Below are 13,841 nucleotides of genomic sequence, written 5' to 3' on the forward strand. Positions count from 1 at the left end.
TTTTCTCTGTTTTCCAATTCTTCTGTAATATTATTTATATCAATGAAAAGTAGCTATAGCAACAACACATCCACCTCCCTATTCTATGCAGGTTTCTCTAAAACAACACAGGGCTGAGAATTAGGGACTACTACAAAGGCAGTAGGGTGGAAATGCCCTGCTCGTCTTTATAACACTTACCTAGTCCCCATGTCATTGTCTGCCACAGACAATGTCTTGATTGCGAAAACATTTTAGTGAATACTGAGAAGTTATGTCTTGGATAGATACATCTCTTCTTTTTTCTTGCCCGGTAAACCATGGGTACACTTAGATTAAGCTGACTCTATAATTTAGGGACGGTTGTTATTGTTCAGTTGCTAAGTTGTGTCCTACTCTTTGGAACCCCATGGACTACAGCATGCCAGGCTTCCCTGTCCTTTGCTATCTCCTGGAGTTTGCTCAAACTCATGTCCATTGAGTTGATGATACCATCCAACCATCTCATCCTCTGTCACCCCCTTCTCCTCCTGCCCTCAATCTATGAAACCTAAATAACCGAGTATGGCCTTGACAGAAATTGTTTTAACAGTTTGCTGTAGGACATCTCCTGGTTGCTTAGTGGTTAGGATTTCGGACTTTTGCTTCAAAGTCCTAGGTTCAGTTCCTAGTCAGGGAACTGAGATCCTATCCTACAAGCTAGGCAGCATGGCCAAAAAGAAGTTTCTGTAGAAGTTAAGGGGATCCTTCTTGTATGCGGATTGGTTATGAAGGTGCTCAGGTGTTCTCAGTCAGCCAGAGGCTATAGAAATTGTTGAAGACCCAGTTTTAAGGCTGAGGATCGATTCTAGAATGAATTACTATACTACTCTTTTGTTCAGAAGACTATCACAGTCGTTCTTAGCCAGTCTGTCATTACCCGTACTGTGAAGAATGGTGTAGGACTGAAAAAAAGTGGTCTTCAGGGGCCTCTCGCAGTCAGATAAAAGAAACAAATGCAAAGCAGTAGGAACAGAGGGAGCTGAGTGTTGAAATTAGTGCAGCAAAGAGGTCTGCATCTGAGCAGTGCAGTCTGGGCGACGAGGGGGGTAAGTGGGCTCTCCAGACAGGTCAGCGAATGATGACCAACTATATTTTCTCTTCCAGGGTTGGCAATGTTTCATTGCACTGGGCATGTCCTTCCTGGACTGTGGGCACATGGTAAGCGTCTCTAAAGTCCTGCTAACCAAAGAAACCACCAGTGGCCGTACTAAGTAAACGCTGTTCACAGGTAGCCATCAGAGCCAGTGTTTCTATGGTTCACTGTGTGAACATAGCCAAAGGTATGTGCTGTTGCACAGGCTACATTTAGGACTCAGCTGTTTGTTGGGGAAGGCTTTGTTTCATATATTTTTTGAAAGATAGCATTATTTTTCTTCCTAAGCTTCTAACATGGGAATTGGATTAGATAGGATCTCCGACAACTTGACATCTGCTGCTCTCAAACGATGCTGAACATTTTCACTGTCCCAGGGTCAACTTGTTTTATCTTTATGAGAGATAATCCGCTATGCCTGATTCTTAACCAGACTGACTACATGTTAAAAAAAACATGTTTGGAAAATACAATACATTTTTCATAATACAATTTACAAAATAGGTATGCACGTTTTGCTTATCTAAAGATAATGGATTTAAAAGGCTGAGAAGCCATTAAAAGAATGAAATAATGCCATCTGCAGCAACATGGATCAACCTGGAGAGTGTCTTACTGAGTGAAGTAAGTCAGACAGAGAAGGAGAAATATTGTATGACATTCCTTATATATGGAATCTAAAAAGAAAAAATACAAATGAATTGCTTACAAAACGGAAGGAGACTCACAGGTTTAGAAACCGAATTTGTGGTTGCTGGGGGGACGGGATAGTTAGGGAGTTTAGGACGGTCATGTACACACTGCTATATTCAAAATGGATACCCAACAGAGGACCTATTGGATAGCACATGGAACTCTACTCAGTGTTCTGTGCCAGCCTGCAGGGGAGAGGGATCTGGGGGAGAATGGACACGTGTATATGTACGGCTGAGTCCCTTCACTGTCCACTGCCCCCCTCCACAACATGTTAATCAGCTGTATCCCAATACAAAACAAAAAGTTAAAGTTTGAAAAAAATAAAAAGTATACAGCAAAAAAATAAAGGGCTGAGAAATACTTTCCTTATACACATCCTTTGAATTATTTCTATTATAAAAATAAAATCTCAATTAGAGTAGTTTGATTCATATTATGTTTAATTATGAGATAATCTTCATCTATCACATTCAGGATTTTTTAAACTTATTTTCACTTTAAATTTCTCAGTAGAAGTTAAGAGGGGTGAGAAAGCATTAAGATGATAAATGGACAGATGGTAAAACTCACTTGTGGTCATGGTGACTAACACTAATCTCTTCTGAAAATCACTCTGGTGATTTCCCTCAGAGATTGAGAGCTTACAGAAATGTTCTTGGGAATCCTGATTTTAATGACTCTCATGTTACAGAGCTCTCTTGATGTATTCTCATGTACAGAGCTCTCTTGATGGTATTTCTTCTTGAGCAGTTAAGAGTTGGGAAACCTTCCCCTTCCTCCTCCAGGAGGGTAGTGATAGAAAAAGATGGTAGCATTTATGAACTGATGTTCTCAAGAGACTTTGGAGTGAGGAGAAAAAACCTGAAAGAAGAACCATCTGTTTTATTCCTAAAATACAACTTCTAGAATCGTCATGTTTTTCTGAAGCATGCCCAAGACGACCTGCCAGGCAATCTCAGGAGCTCTGGATGTAAGCGTTGGAAAGCCCGCTCCCTCTGAGCGAGTGCTTTGGTGTCACTGGTTGCCAAGTTCTCTCTGCAGGCTTGCACTGGGCTACCTCTCTTCAGCCATTCCCTCAGAGGGGAAAACTTTGAGACCAGATGGTGGAGCTCTGGAGTCAGAGGAAATGGGTCCCTTCAGCATGGAGCTGCTGCTCTTCAGCCACTTCTGACATTTTCACTTGTGGAGTCTGAGACCATGTGATTATCTCAAACCAAGTCACATTGTCCGGTGGAGATAAATAACCAGGTCTTTTGCAGCCACTGACTTGGTGAGAACAGTAATGGGAATGCAACTGAAGGACTGCATTTCTGGTGTCTTCCTTCTGGAGTGCCTGTTGATTGACGTTCTCTGTCCACCTGAGCCCCTAAAGGCATTATTGTTTCCAGTACTTTGTACACAGTCTAAAGTGCAGACTGAATGGACTGTCGTTTACACGGCTTCAAGGGTAAACTTCTGTGTTCCACTGACTGTACCTTTACCTCAGCCCCTCCAGTGACGCAGCACAGCATCACGAGAGACAAATTCCCCAACCGTTCCTCCCTCTCCCCTACCATCATCCCCTAAGCTGTTCACAAGGGCACTCTGGAGATACCGGGGACTGACCTCTTAAGTTCTCGTCTGGCCTCAGTAGGTGAGGGCCATGTTGACAAAATTCTTTGTAAAGGTGGTACACTAACGTTTACCTTTGCCAGGAGTTTGAGTGGGTCCAGTCAGTCTCAGATTCACAAATACTTAGAGGTCCAGGTAAAAGCTGCTAGTTTTCTTTTAGAAGTTATGTATGTGACTTGCAATGATGAAAATTTCTTCCCAGTTAAACGGCAGTTTATATCACTCTGTGTGTAGTATTTTACAGTGTTAACAACGCTCCCACGCTATATTCCATCGATGCTCTCACATGGAAAGTGCACTTTCTACGCAGCCACTCCTCTGGGTGCAGTAAACAATGCTTAGAGCTGACAGCTCCCAGTGCCAGCGTGTGCACGCTGCTTGTGTGAAATGTTTAAGGATACACAATTGTACTTTATGTAAGTTGGTCCTTGTTCTCCATAAAACTGTGCTGCTACAGTGTACTGGGAATTAACAGGGATGGGGAAGAGCTGTGTTTTGGTTCCTGTGAGGTCCTGCTAGTGGTTTTAGGAGTGGTTACAACGAACTTTTACTGACATTTAACAATATGTAAACTCAATTTGTGGGGATTCCCTGATGGCTCAGGTGGTAAAGAATCTGCCTGCAGTGAGGGAGACCCGGGTTCAATCTCTGGGTCAGGAAGATCCCCTGGAGAAGGAAATGGCAACCCATTCCAGTATTCCATGAACAGAGGAGCCTGGCAGGCTGCAGTCCACGGTGTCACAAAGCTCAGACACAGCTGAGCTACTTTCCCCTGGTGGCCCAGGGTAAAGAATCCTCCTGCAACATAGGAGACGCAGAAGACTCAGGTTTAATTCCTGGTCGAGATGATCTCCTGGAGGAGGGCAAGGCAACCTACTTCAGTATTCTTCCTGGGAAAATCCCATGGACAGAGGAGCCTGCCGGGCTGCAGTCCAAAGGGTCACAAAGAGTCGGACACAACTGAGTGAGCGCACACACACACCAACTTTGAAATACTGAAACATCAATTACCACCTGTATTGACCTGTTAGACTCATACTGTTAGTGATTTTCTCTTTAGAAGGTGTAGAGGTATACAGTTGATCTCTGGACATGGAGGGGTTAGGGGTGTCGACCTTCCATGGAATAAAAAATCTGCATGTAATTTATAGTCAGCTCTTCATGTTTATACTTGGCCTTCCATGTCCAGCGTTCATCCAAATCTGTGGTTCCGCATTCTCAGATTCACCCTGTCTGGGATCATGTATTTCTGTCATATTTACCATTGAAAAAAAATCCCTGTATGAGGAGACTCGCGGGGTTCAAATTCATGCTGTTCAAGGCTCAACATAGGTTTAGTTCCCAGAAGACTTGGTGAATTGTTGACACCAAACACTAATCTCTATCAGCAATTTAGTTTTGCTATTGCTAAAGATGACATCATTACCATATTTAAAGTTGAAAGATAATTGTCCTGCCTTTCTCCACTCTAAGCGGAACATTGTTCTGTCTGTAGTCTTGTCTTACCATTGACATAGGCTTCTATATCCTGTATATGCTGCCAATAAAAAGTGTGTGTATTCGAAAAGAGAAACCAAAATTGTTTAGCTTAGAAATGAAAACATTTCTGGAGACCAGATATAAATACAAGGGCAAAGCTCAGAAACAGTGAACTACTAGGACTGTCACCAAACACAGGGCAGGAGAAGCTAAGTCAGCACTTAATTTGTCCCAGAGGTGTCACTAGAATTTTCCCTTTCTGTGTTGCAAGCTTCCCCTGTCTGTCTCAACAGGAACTGAAGACTATAAGTACCACCATAGAAGTTATGAGAATTTTGTTCTCCATGTTGTCCTTTCTCATTTAGCTCTCTTTTTCTTTTAATCTTTTTTTTTGGCTGTGCCATGTGGTTTATGTGATCTTAGCTCCCTGCCCAGGGATTGAACCCAGACGAATGGCAGTGACCGTCTGGAATCGTAACCATTAAGCCATGGGGAACTCCTTATTTGGGTTTAATTTCAGAACTAAAACAGGATGCATAACCACTTGAAGATCCTGCTTTGGCTTTAGCTCTGCCCTCTGCAGCGCTTTCTGTTCCTTCCTTGGACAGGACCACTGAGTCCAGCTGTGCGTCACCTCCTTTTGACATCTTGGCTTTGGAATGTTAAAAATGACCAACACATTACTCTGCTGGTTGGGGTCTAAGTGCTCGAGTGCATCTCTGTATGCTCAGTCAGTCATGTGTGACTCCTTGTGACTCCGTGGACTGTAGCCTGCCAGGCTCCTCTGTCCATGCAATTTTCCAGGCAAGAATACTAGTGTGTGTTGCCATTTCCTACTCCAGGGTATCTTCCTGACCCAGGGATCAAACCCGTGTCCTTGGGCCTCCTGCATTGGCAGGAGGACTCTTTACCACTGTGCCACTGGGGAAGCCCTTAACACTCATAAGATCTCTTGTAATTCTTACAACAAAAGGACAAACGTAAGGCAGCTGAAGGGCCAAAAGTAGAATAACATCGCTAATAACTATGTAGTTGTCATTTGAATCTGACTAGCTAAATTCTAGTGGAGAAGGCAATGGCACCCCACTCCAGCACTCTTGCCTGGAAAATCCCATAGACGGAGGAGCCTGGTGGGCTGCTGTCTATGGGGTCGCACAGAGTCGGACACGACTGAGTGACTTCACTTACACTTTTCACTTTCATGCATTGGAGAAGGAAATGGCAACCCACTCCAGTGTTCTTGCCTGGAGAATCCCAGGGATGGGGGAGCCTGGTGGGCTGCCATCTATGGGGTCGCACAGAGTGGGACACGACTGAAGTGACTTAGCAGCAGCAGCAGCAGCAGCTAAATTTCAGAGCCCATGTTACCATTACCAATCATTCTATACAATATGTAGTACATATTTCATAGTATATACTTTAAGACACCAACTTTGGTGTTTAGCAGCACCAAGAACAGCACCATATCAAAGATACTTTGCTTAATACTCTGATTAGGGTTAGAAAATGTTTTAGGTCAAAAGCTGCCAATTGATAGGCTAATTTTGTTTGGCTTGTTCTACATTTCCCAAACTACCTGAATGCTTTTTCAGGTATATGTGGAAAATGGCAGGGTCCTGTATTATCCTATCCCAGCAATAAGTAAGAACTGATAGCTTATTCATTTTCTGGTGGCTCAGACAGTAAAGAATCCTCCTGCAATGCAGGAGACCTGGGTTCCATCCCTGGGTTGGGAAGATACCCTGGAGGAGGTCATGGTCACCCAGTATTCTTGCCTGGAGAATCTGCATGGACAGAAGAGCCTGGTGGGTTACAGTGCATGGGGTTGCAAAGAGTCAGACACAGCTGAGCAACTAAGCACAGCACAGCAAAGTTTTAGCCAATTCCTCTACCAGTCAGCCCCATTTCTCAGTGAGAAACGCAACAAACTTCTCCAGTGAAGGAGTTCTCTCTACTAAGTCATCAAATGATACAACCTGGAGACCATGGAACTAAAAAAGCAGCCCTTGTTTACTACACGCCCACCCCACTACCTTAGCTCACTTGAGAAAAGGCTGCAGTGAATTGTCAATGCTCTTGGTTGCTAAAATCAGATGGTCAACACTTAAATCAGATTGATCATATTCTTTGCAGCTGAAGATGGAGAAGCTCCATACAGTCAGCAAAAACAAGACCTGGAGCTGACTGTGGCTCAGATCATGAGCTCCTTATTTATTGCAAAATTCAGGCTTAGATGAAGAAAGTAGAGAAAACCACCGGGGCTTCCCCGGTGACTCAGATGGTAAAGAATTGCCTGCAGGGCAGGAGACCTGGCTTCAGTCTCTGGGGAGGAAGATCCCCTGGAGAAGGGTATGGCTACCCACTCCAGTATTCTTCCCTAGAGAATTCCATGGACAGAGGAACTTGGCTGGCTGTGGGGATGCAAAGAATTAGACACGTTTGAGCGACTAACACTTTCACTTTCAGAGAAAAACACTAGGCCATTCATGTATGACCTAAATCAAATCCTTTATGATTAGACAGTGGAGGTGATAAATAGTTTCAGGGACAGAGTGCCTGAAGAACTATGGACAGAGCTTTGTAACATTGTACAGGAGGTGGTGACCAAAACTATTCCAAAGAAAAAGAAATGCAAGAAGGCAAAGTGGTTGTCTTAGGAGGCCTTACAAATAGCTGAGGAAAGAAGAGAATTGAAAGCAAGGGAGAAAAGGAAAGGTACACCCAACTAAATGCAGAGTTCCAGAGACGAGTAATGAGAGACAAGAAGACTTTCTTCAGTGAATGATACAAAGAAATAGAGGAAAACCACAGAAAGGGTAAGACTAGAGATCTGTTCAAGAATCTATCAATTATTGATATTTGATATAAATATCAATCTATTGATATTTCTTTGGAAATATCAAAGGAATTTCATCCAAATACGGGCACAGTAAAGGACAGAAACGGTAAATATCTAATAGAAGCAGAAGATGTTAAAAAGTGGCAAGAATACACAGAAGAATTAAACAGAAAAGGTCTTAATGATCCAAAGAAACACGAAGGTGTGCTCGCTCACCTAGAGCTGGACATCCTGCAGTGTGAAGCTAAGTGGGCCTTAGGAAGCATCACTACCAACAAAGCTCGTGGAGGTGACAGAATTCCAGCTGAGCTATTTGACTTCACACTCCAGGATGTCTGGCTCTAGGTGAGCGCCCACATCATTGTGGTTATCTGGGTCATTAAGAACTCTTTTGTATAGTTCTTCTGTGTATTCTTGCCACCTCTTCTTAATCTCTTCTGCTTCTGTTTGGTCCTTACCATTTCTGTCCTTTATCGTGCCCATCGTTGCGGGAAATGTTCCCTTGAAATCTTCAATTTTCTTGGAGATCTCTAGTCTTTCCCATTCTATTGTTTGCCTCTATTTCTTTGCACTGTTCACTTAAGAAGGCTTTCTTGCCTCTCCTTGCTGTTCTGGAACTCTGCATTCAGTTGGGTATATCTTTCCTTTTCTCCTTTGCCTTTCGCTTCTCTTCTTTTCTCAGCTGTTTGTAAGGCCTCCTGAGACAACCACCTTGCCTTCTTGCATTTCTTTTTCTTTGGGATGTTTTTGGTCACCACCTCCTGAACAGTGTTACAAACCTCTGTCCATAGTTCTTCAGGCACTCTGTCTACCAAATCTAGTCCCTTGAATCTATTCATCACCTCCACTGTCTAATCATAAGGGATTTGATTTAGGTCATACCTGAATGGTCCAGTGGTTTCCCCTACTATCTTCAATTTCAGTCTGAGTTTTGCAATAAGGAGCTCATGATCTGAGCCACAGTCAGCTCCAGGTCTTGTTTTTGGTGACTGTATAGAGCTTCTCCATCTTTGGCTACAAAGAATATGACCAATCTGATTTCAGTGTTGACCATCTGGTGATGTCCACGCGTAGAGTTTTGTGTTGTTGGAAGAGGGTGTTTACTAGGACCAGTGTGTTCTTACTGAGGTGGCTTGCGTTCCCATTTCCAGTGGGCCACATTTCGTCAGGACTCTCCGCCACAACCCATCTGCATTGGGTGCCCCTGCATGACATGGATCATAGTTTCATTGAGTTGCACAAGGCTGTGATCCATATGTTCATTTTGGTTAGCTCTGTGATTGTGATTTTTGTCCTGGAGGCTGTGGGATTGTAGTTCTTGCTTCTTCTTTCTGCCCTCTGATGGATGAGGATAAGAGGCTTGTGCAAGCTTCTTGACGGGAGGGACTGGCTGTTGGACTGCTCTGGTGGGCGGGGCCATGCTCAGTAAATCTTTAATCCAGTTTTCTGCTGATGGGTGGGCCTGTGCTCCCTCCCTGTTAGTTGTTTGGCCTGAGGAGGCCTAGTCTCGGAGTCTACAGACTCTGTTGTAGGGCTAACGGTGAACTCTGAAAGGACTTATGCCAATAGGTGCCTCCCAGGCCTGCTGCTGCCAGTGCCCCTGTCCCTGTGGCAGGCTACTGCTGATCAACGCCTCACAGGAGACTCTCAAACAGTCACAAGCAGGTCTAGCTTGGTCTCTTGTGGGGTCACTGCTCCTTTCCCTGGGTCCTGGTCCACACAAGGTTTTGTTTGTACCCTCCAAGAGTTTCTGCTTCCCCAAGTTCTGTGGAAGTTCTGTAACCAAATGCCGCTGCCCTTCAGATTCCCTGGGGATTCCCAGTTCCTTTGCTGGACCCCCAGGTTGAAAAGTCTGACGTGGGGCCTAGAACCTTTGCAGTAGTGAGATATCTTTGGGATTACTGCTCCGCAGTTTGTGGGTTGCCCACCTGGCCAGTATGGGATTTGACTTAAACGTGATTGCACCCCTCCCACCATCTCGCTGCGGCTACTCCTTGGTCCTTAGACATGGGGAATCTTTCTTCATTGGTTCCAACATCCTCCTGTCGAAGGTTGCTCAGCAGCTAGTTGCGTTTTTGGTGTTCTTGCAGGAAATGATGGGCACATATCCTTCTACTCTGCCACCTTGATATCTCATTTTCCACTATACTATACTAGAAATGTTTTCTTTCTATGATTTTACAGTGTGCATTTGGTGTCCTGAGCACTCATATGATCTCATTTTAATTCTTACAACTAAATAATTAGCCTCTATACAGATGAAGTAACTGAAAGGCCAAAAAAAGGCTGTTGGTACCTAGCAGCAACAATATTCCTAAAACCCCACGTAATACCAGTGGGCTAAAAGGAGACTCAGTGATTGTCCCATGTTGAATGGAGAGGAGAGGAAAAGAGTAAGCTACAACTTCACAAATGCCAGTACAAACCATTGGGATTAGGTCTCTAGGAGTGAGTCTGGCAATACATTTTTTTGCTTTGTTTTCATATTTACTTTTTGTCCACACTGGGTCTTGGTTGCATCTCACAGGATCTTTCATTGTTGTGTGCAGGCTTCTCTTTAGTTGCTGCTTGTGGGCTCCAGAGCCAGACCTTGCTTAGTTGCCTCCAGGCATATGGAATCATAGTTCCCAGACCAGGGCTCAAACCTATGTCTCCTGCCTGTCAAGGTGGATTTTTAACCATTAGACCACAGGGAAGTTCCTGGCAATGTGTTTTAAAAGCAGCTAAAGTAATTCTTATTCAACCTGATAAACACTTGGGACCGTTGGTCATCTCCTTTTCTCTTAGCACATGCCATTTTATTACTATTTTTAATGAAAGGCTTTTCTCTGCTCAGGTGCCAAAGGATATTAAAGCCCAGATAATAAGGCTAGGATTTAGACCATTTGAAATTTGATTTCTTTTCTCTTTTTTGGCCACACTGTGCAGCTTATAAGATCTTAGTTCCCTAACCAGGGATTGAATGCTAATCCTAAGCAGGGAAAGTTCAGAATCCTAACCACTGGACTGCCAGAGAATTCCCTGAAATTTTATTTCTAACACACTTGGTATTAAAGTATAAAAGCTCGCAGTGCATTTGCTCTTAAGATTCTGATCAGAAACACCCATCCTGAGGTAGAGTGTCATAAGAATAGTTAAAGTGAAAATTTTGCATTTGGTATTACCTCAATCTTGATTTTAGCTCAATAGATCATTTTATATACAATAAACCATTCATGTGTCTGTAAGCCATTTATCTTTTGAAAGAAAATCAATATAGCAGAACTGAAACAAGAGCTACTTTTATATGCTGATTATAGGTACTTAAATTCCAATTTTAAATACTAGCAAATCAGTCTAACCCTTTTCTATCTTTTTGTCCTCAGTACCATCTGGGATTGACAGTTCAACCTGAATGAACTCTCCCTTCTGAACACTGTGGATGCTGACTCACTTGTGTCTAGATGACTGATAGCCTGACAGACTATATATGACCCACTTTCTCTTAGTCCTTTGTGCCAAATATCGTGTTAATAAATCTCTGTTTGTTCAGTGGTGAGTTTTGTTCAAACATTTTGAACAAAAGGTAAAGATTTCCTCATAGGAAGGGTGTGAAAGGCTGATAGCTGCTAAGTGTAGGTCAGAGACCCACCCACCTCACAACAGTCCACAACTGCCAGAGGTAAATGATTAGCCTATGATGGCCACGCACCTTTATGGGTTTGTGCCTGGACTTCTGGAATTTTACAAACATATATGTGTATATGTTTATGTAAACCTGAACATATCAGTTTGGGTAGAGTTTTACATAAAAGTGATAGATATGTTATATTTTTAAAAACAAATATTGCTCAAATAAATCAGATATTTATTTTGTCTGAATCACAAATGACAAAGGAAAAAGAACACTGTTCTTTTTCAGAATGAACTGGCCAAATTGACTTATTTTTAAAGTGATAATTGTCTATGGCCCGTTAAACTTGACTTGGATTTAATTAAACAACAGCCCTTGGTGAGTACCAGTATTAGCATATCATTTCCAAAGAAGACTTTTCTTTACTTGACAGTTATATTTCATCCTGGTTGTCAGCATGCTCCATGATTATTTTCTCTATTGTTTTTCTTGAATTTTTTTTTCAGAGATATGATGGTATTTTCCAAAGAGCTTAATACCTAGGAACAGGATCCAGAAATTATGCTTTAACCAATGATCAATTTTCCATTCTGGATTGTAACTCAGCCCTTTCTGGCATTTTAGGTATAAAAAGAATTCTAACACTGAGCTTTGTAAGGCCCAACAGAAGATAATGATAATTTTCTTCCTAATGTATGTATAGTCCCACCATGTCTTTTCTTCCCCCTTTTCCCATTAATAGTCCAGACATGATTTCTAGGTCAAAGTCTATTTCTGGAGTGGCTAACGTTTCTAATGCTGACTCTCCTAAGGAATGTTAAGCATTTTAAGTTATTTATAGCAAGTGGTATGATATTAGAACTAGGCTGGGGCTTGGAAGATTAGTCCACAGGTCACAAACTGCCTGCCTGCATGTGGGTTATAGCTTTTTTTTTTGACCCTCCTTTCTAACTAGGATTTTTTTTTTATTTCATAACTTTTTTTTTTTTGAAGGGAGTCAAAACTGTTTACTTGACAACACAATTAAACAGCTGGTGGTTTAAAAGTCAGTCTAGGTTCAAGATGGCAGATTAGAAGGATGTGTGCACCCATCTCCTCCTGTGAGAGCAAAATATCGCAACTATCTGTTGAACAACCATCGACAGGAGGTTGCTGGAGCCCACCAAAAAAAAACACCCTATCTGCTAGTGTTGGAGACTCTCCTATGGTGGCATGGGTTGGCAGTGGCTCACTGCAGCAACCTGGGCACCCATAGCAGCCTCCATAAAATCTGTATAACAAAACATTTAATACTTATACTTGAAAGTTTCTGCATATTGATCTGATAGAAAAGTCAGAAGATTTTCAACACCAGGCCCACACCCCTTCATGGAAGTGTAGTTGGCGTACACTGAATGGCAGCTATCCATTCTTAATAGAATACACTCCATGCCTTCTCTTATTTCCTTTCAGCACCAAAGGCATTGAGTTTACAAACCCGGCAACCTTAGTATGTTTGAGCATCATTTTCCTCCTTCAGCATAAATCTTACTGCCTTATTTTAAAACTTAGCACCTTCCAGACATTGCCTTTGTTCATTTATAATTCGATCCTCTAAGTGGCAGGGATTTTTTTACCAAGGTGATTCTTTAAAATGCCCTTGTTTCTTCTCTGTGGCCCTTGAAACTTCTCATAAGAGCCTTGCCAGAGAGATTATAGACCTTCTGATCTTAAAAGTAAAACTGAGTTAACACCATTTATCAGCTTTTACTTGAAAAAGAAACAAAAAATGAGTTTCAGTGTTTAGGTTTCTTTATACAGCGACAGCAACTCTAGATGAATCAGTTTGTTAGAAGAGCCCGTTTCTGAGTAAATACTTCAGTTCATCTATTTTCAATGCTGAGCCTGTTTTGGGAGAGGGGGATCTTCCTGGCAGTCTTATTAGAAGTATCTTTTCATTGTGTAATCAACATGAAGGATGACATTTCTATGCCAGAGGCCTTAAATTTTCCTGATTTCATGGAACATATTGGAGCCAACTGCTGGAATGTTTATTTTAGTGAATAGAGTAGTTGGATTCTTTCCTTGCCTGTTTTCTAAAGTGCTGACTGAAACATGTCTGTTTGTTGGTGGCACTTGAAGAGCCTCATAGTAGGTGCAGATGGCAACTTTAAAAATAATTTCCCTGAGCCAGTAGAGAAAAGTGTATATAATACATAGAACAGTGAGTTAGTGTCTAGACTGCAGATAGACTTTCAAACATTCCTGCATTTTCCCCTTCCCCAAACGCTGGACTTCACCTTCCAGTCAGAGTATTTCTCTACTACAGAAAACATCGAGGAGGAAATCATCACCACAGATCATATTACATGCATTTTAGTGTACTTTTTGATTTTTCACCGTGCATTCTTGTTTTTATCTCAGTGGGTACTTTTTTTCCCCATCTTTGGTTTTCTTTCCCAGGCCTGGAGTCAGAATAAATCTGAGGCATAGCAGTTAGGACTTCAACA

General features: G+C 42.3%; 1 protein-coding gene across 1 annotated transcript in view; it reads left to right on the forward strand.

The window, feature by feature from the left end:
* LOC128047476 (natural resistance-associated macrophage protein 2-like) overlaps window positions 1-11,210 on the forward strand; it is a 31,951-nt gene extending 20,741 nt beyond the window's left edge. The window contains exons 15-16 of the mRNA XM_052639693.1: window positions 1,126-1,301; window positions 11,105-11,210. Coding sequence (XP_052495653.1) covers window positions 1,126-1,236 — 111 coding nt within the window. The 3' untranslated portion in view covers window positions 1,237-1,301; window positions 11,105-11,210. The remainder of the gene's footprint in view (window positions 1-1,125; window positions 1,302-11,104) is intronic.
* The last annotated feature ends 2,631 nt before the right edge of the window (window positions 11,211-13,841 follow it).

Source organism: Budorcas taxicolor, chromosome 5 (assembly GCF_023091745.1).
Source record: "Budorcas taxicolor isolate Tak-1 chromosome 5, Takin1.1, whole genome shotgun sequence".
NCBI lineage: Eukaryota > Metazoa > Chordata > Mammalia > Artiodactyla > Bovidae > Budorcas > Budorcas taxicolor.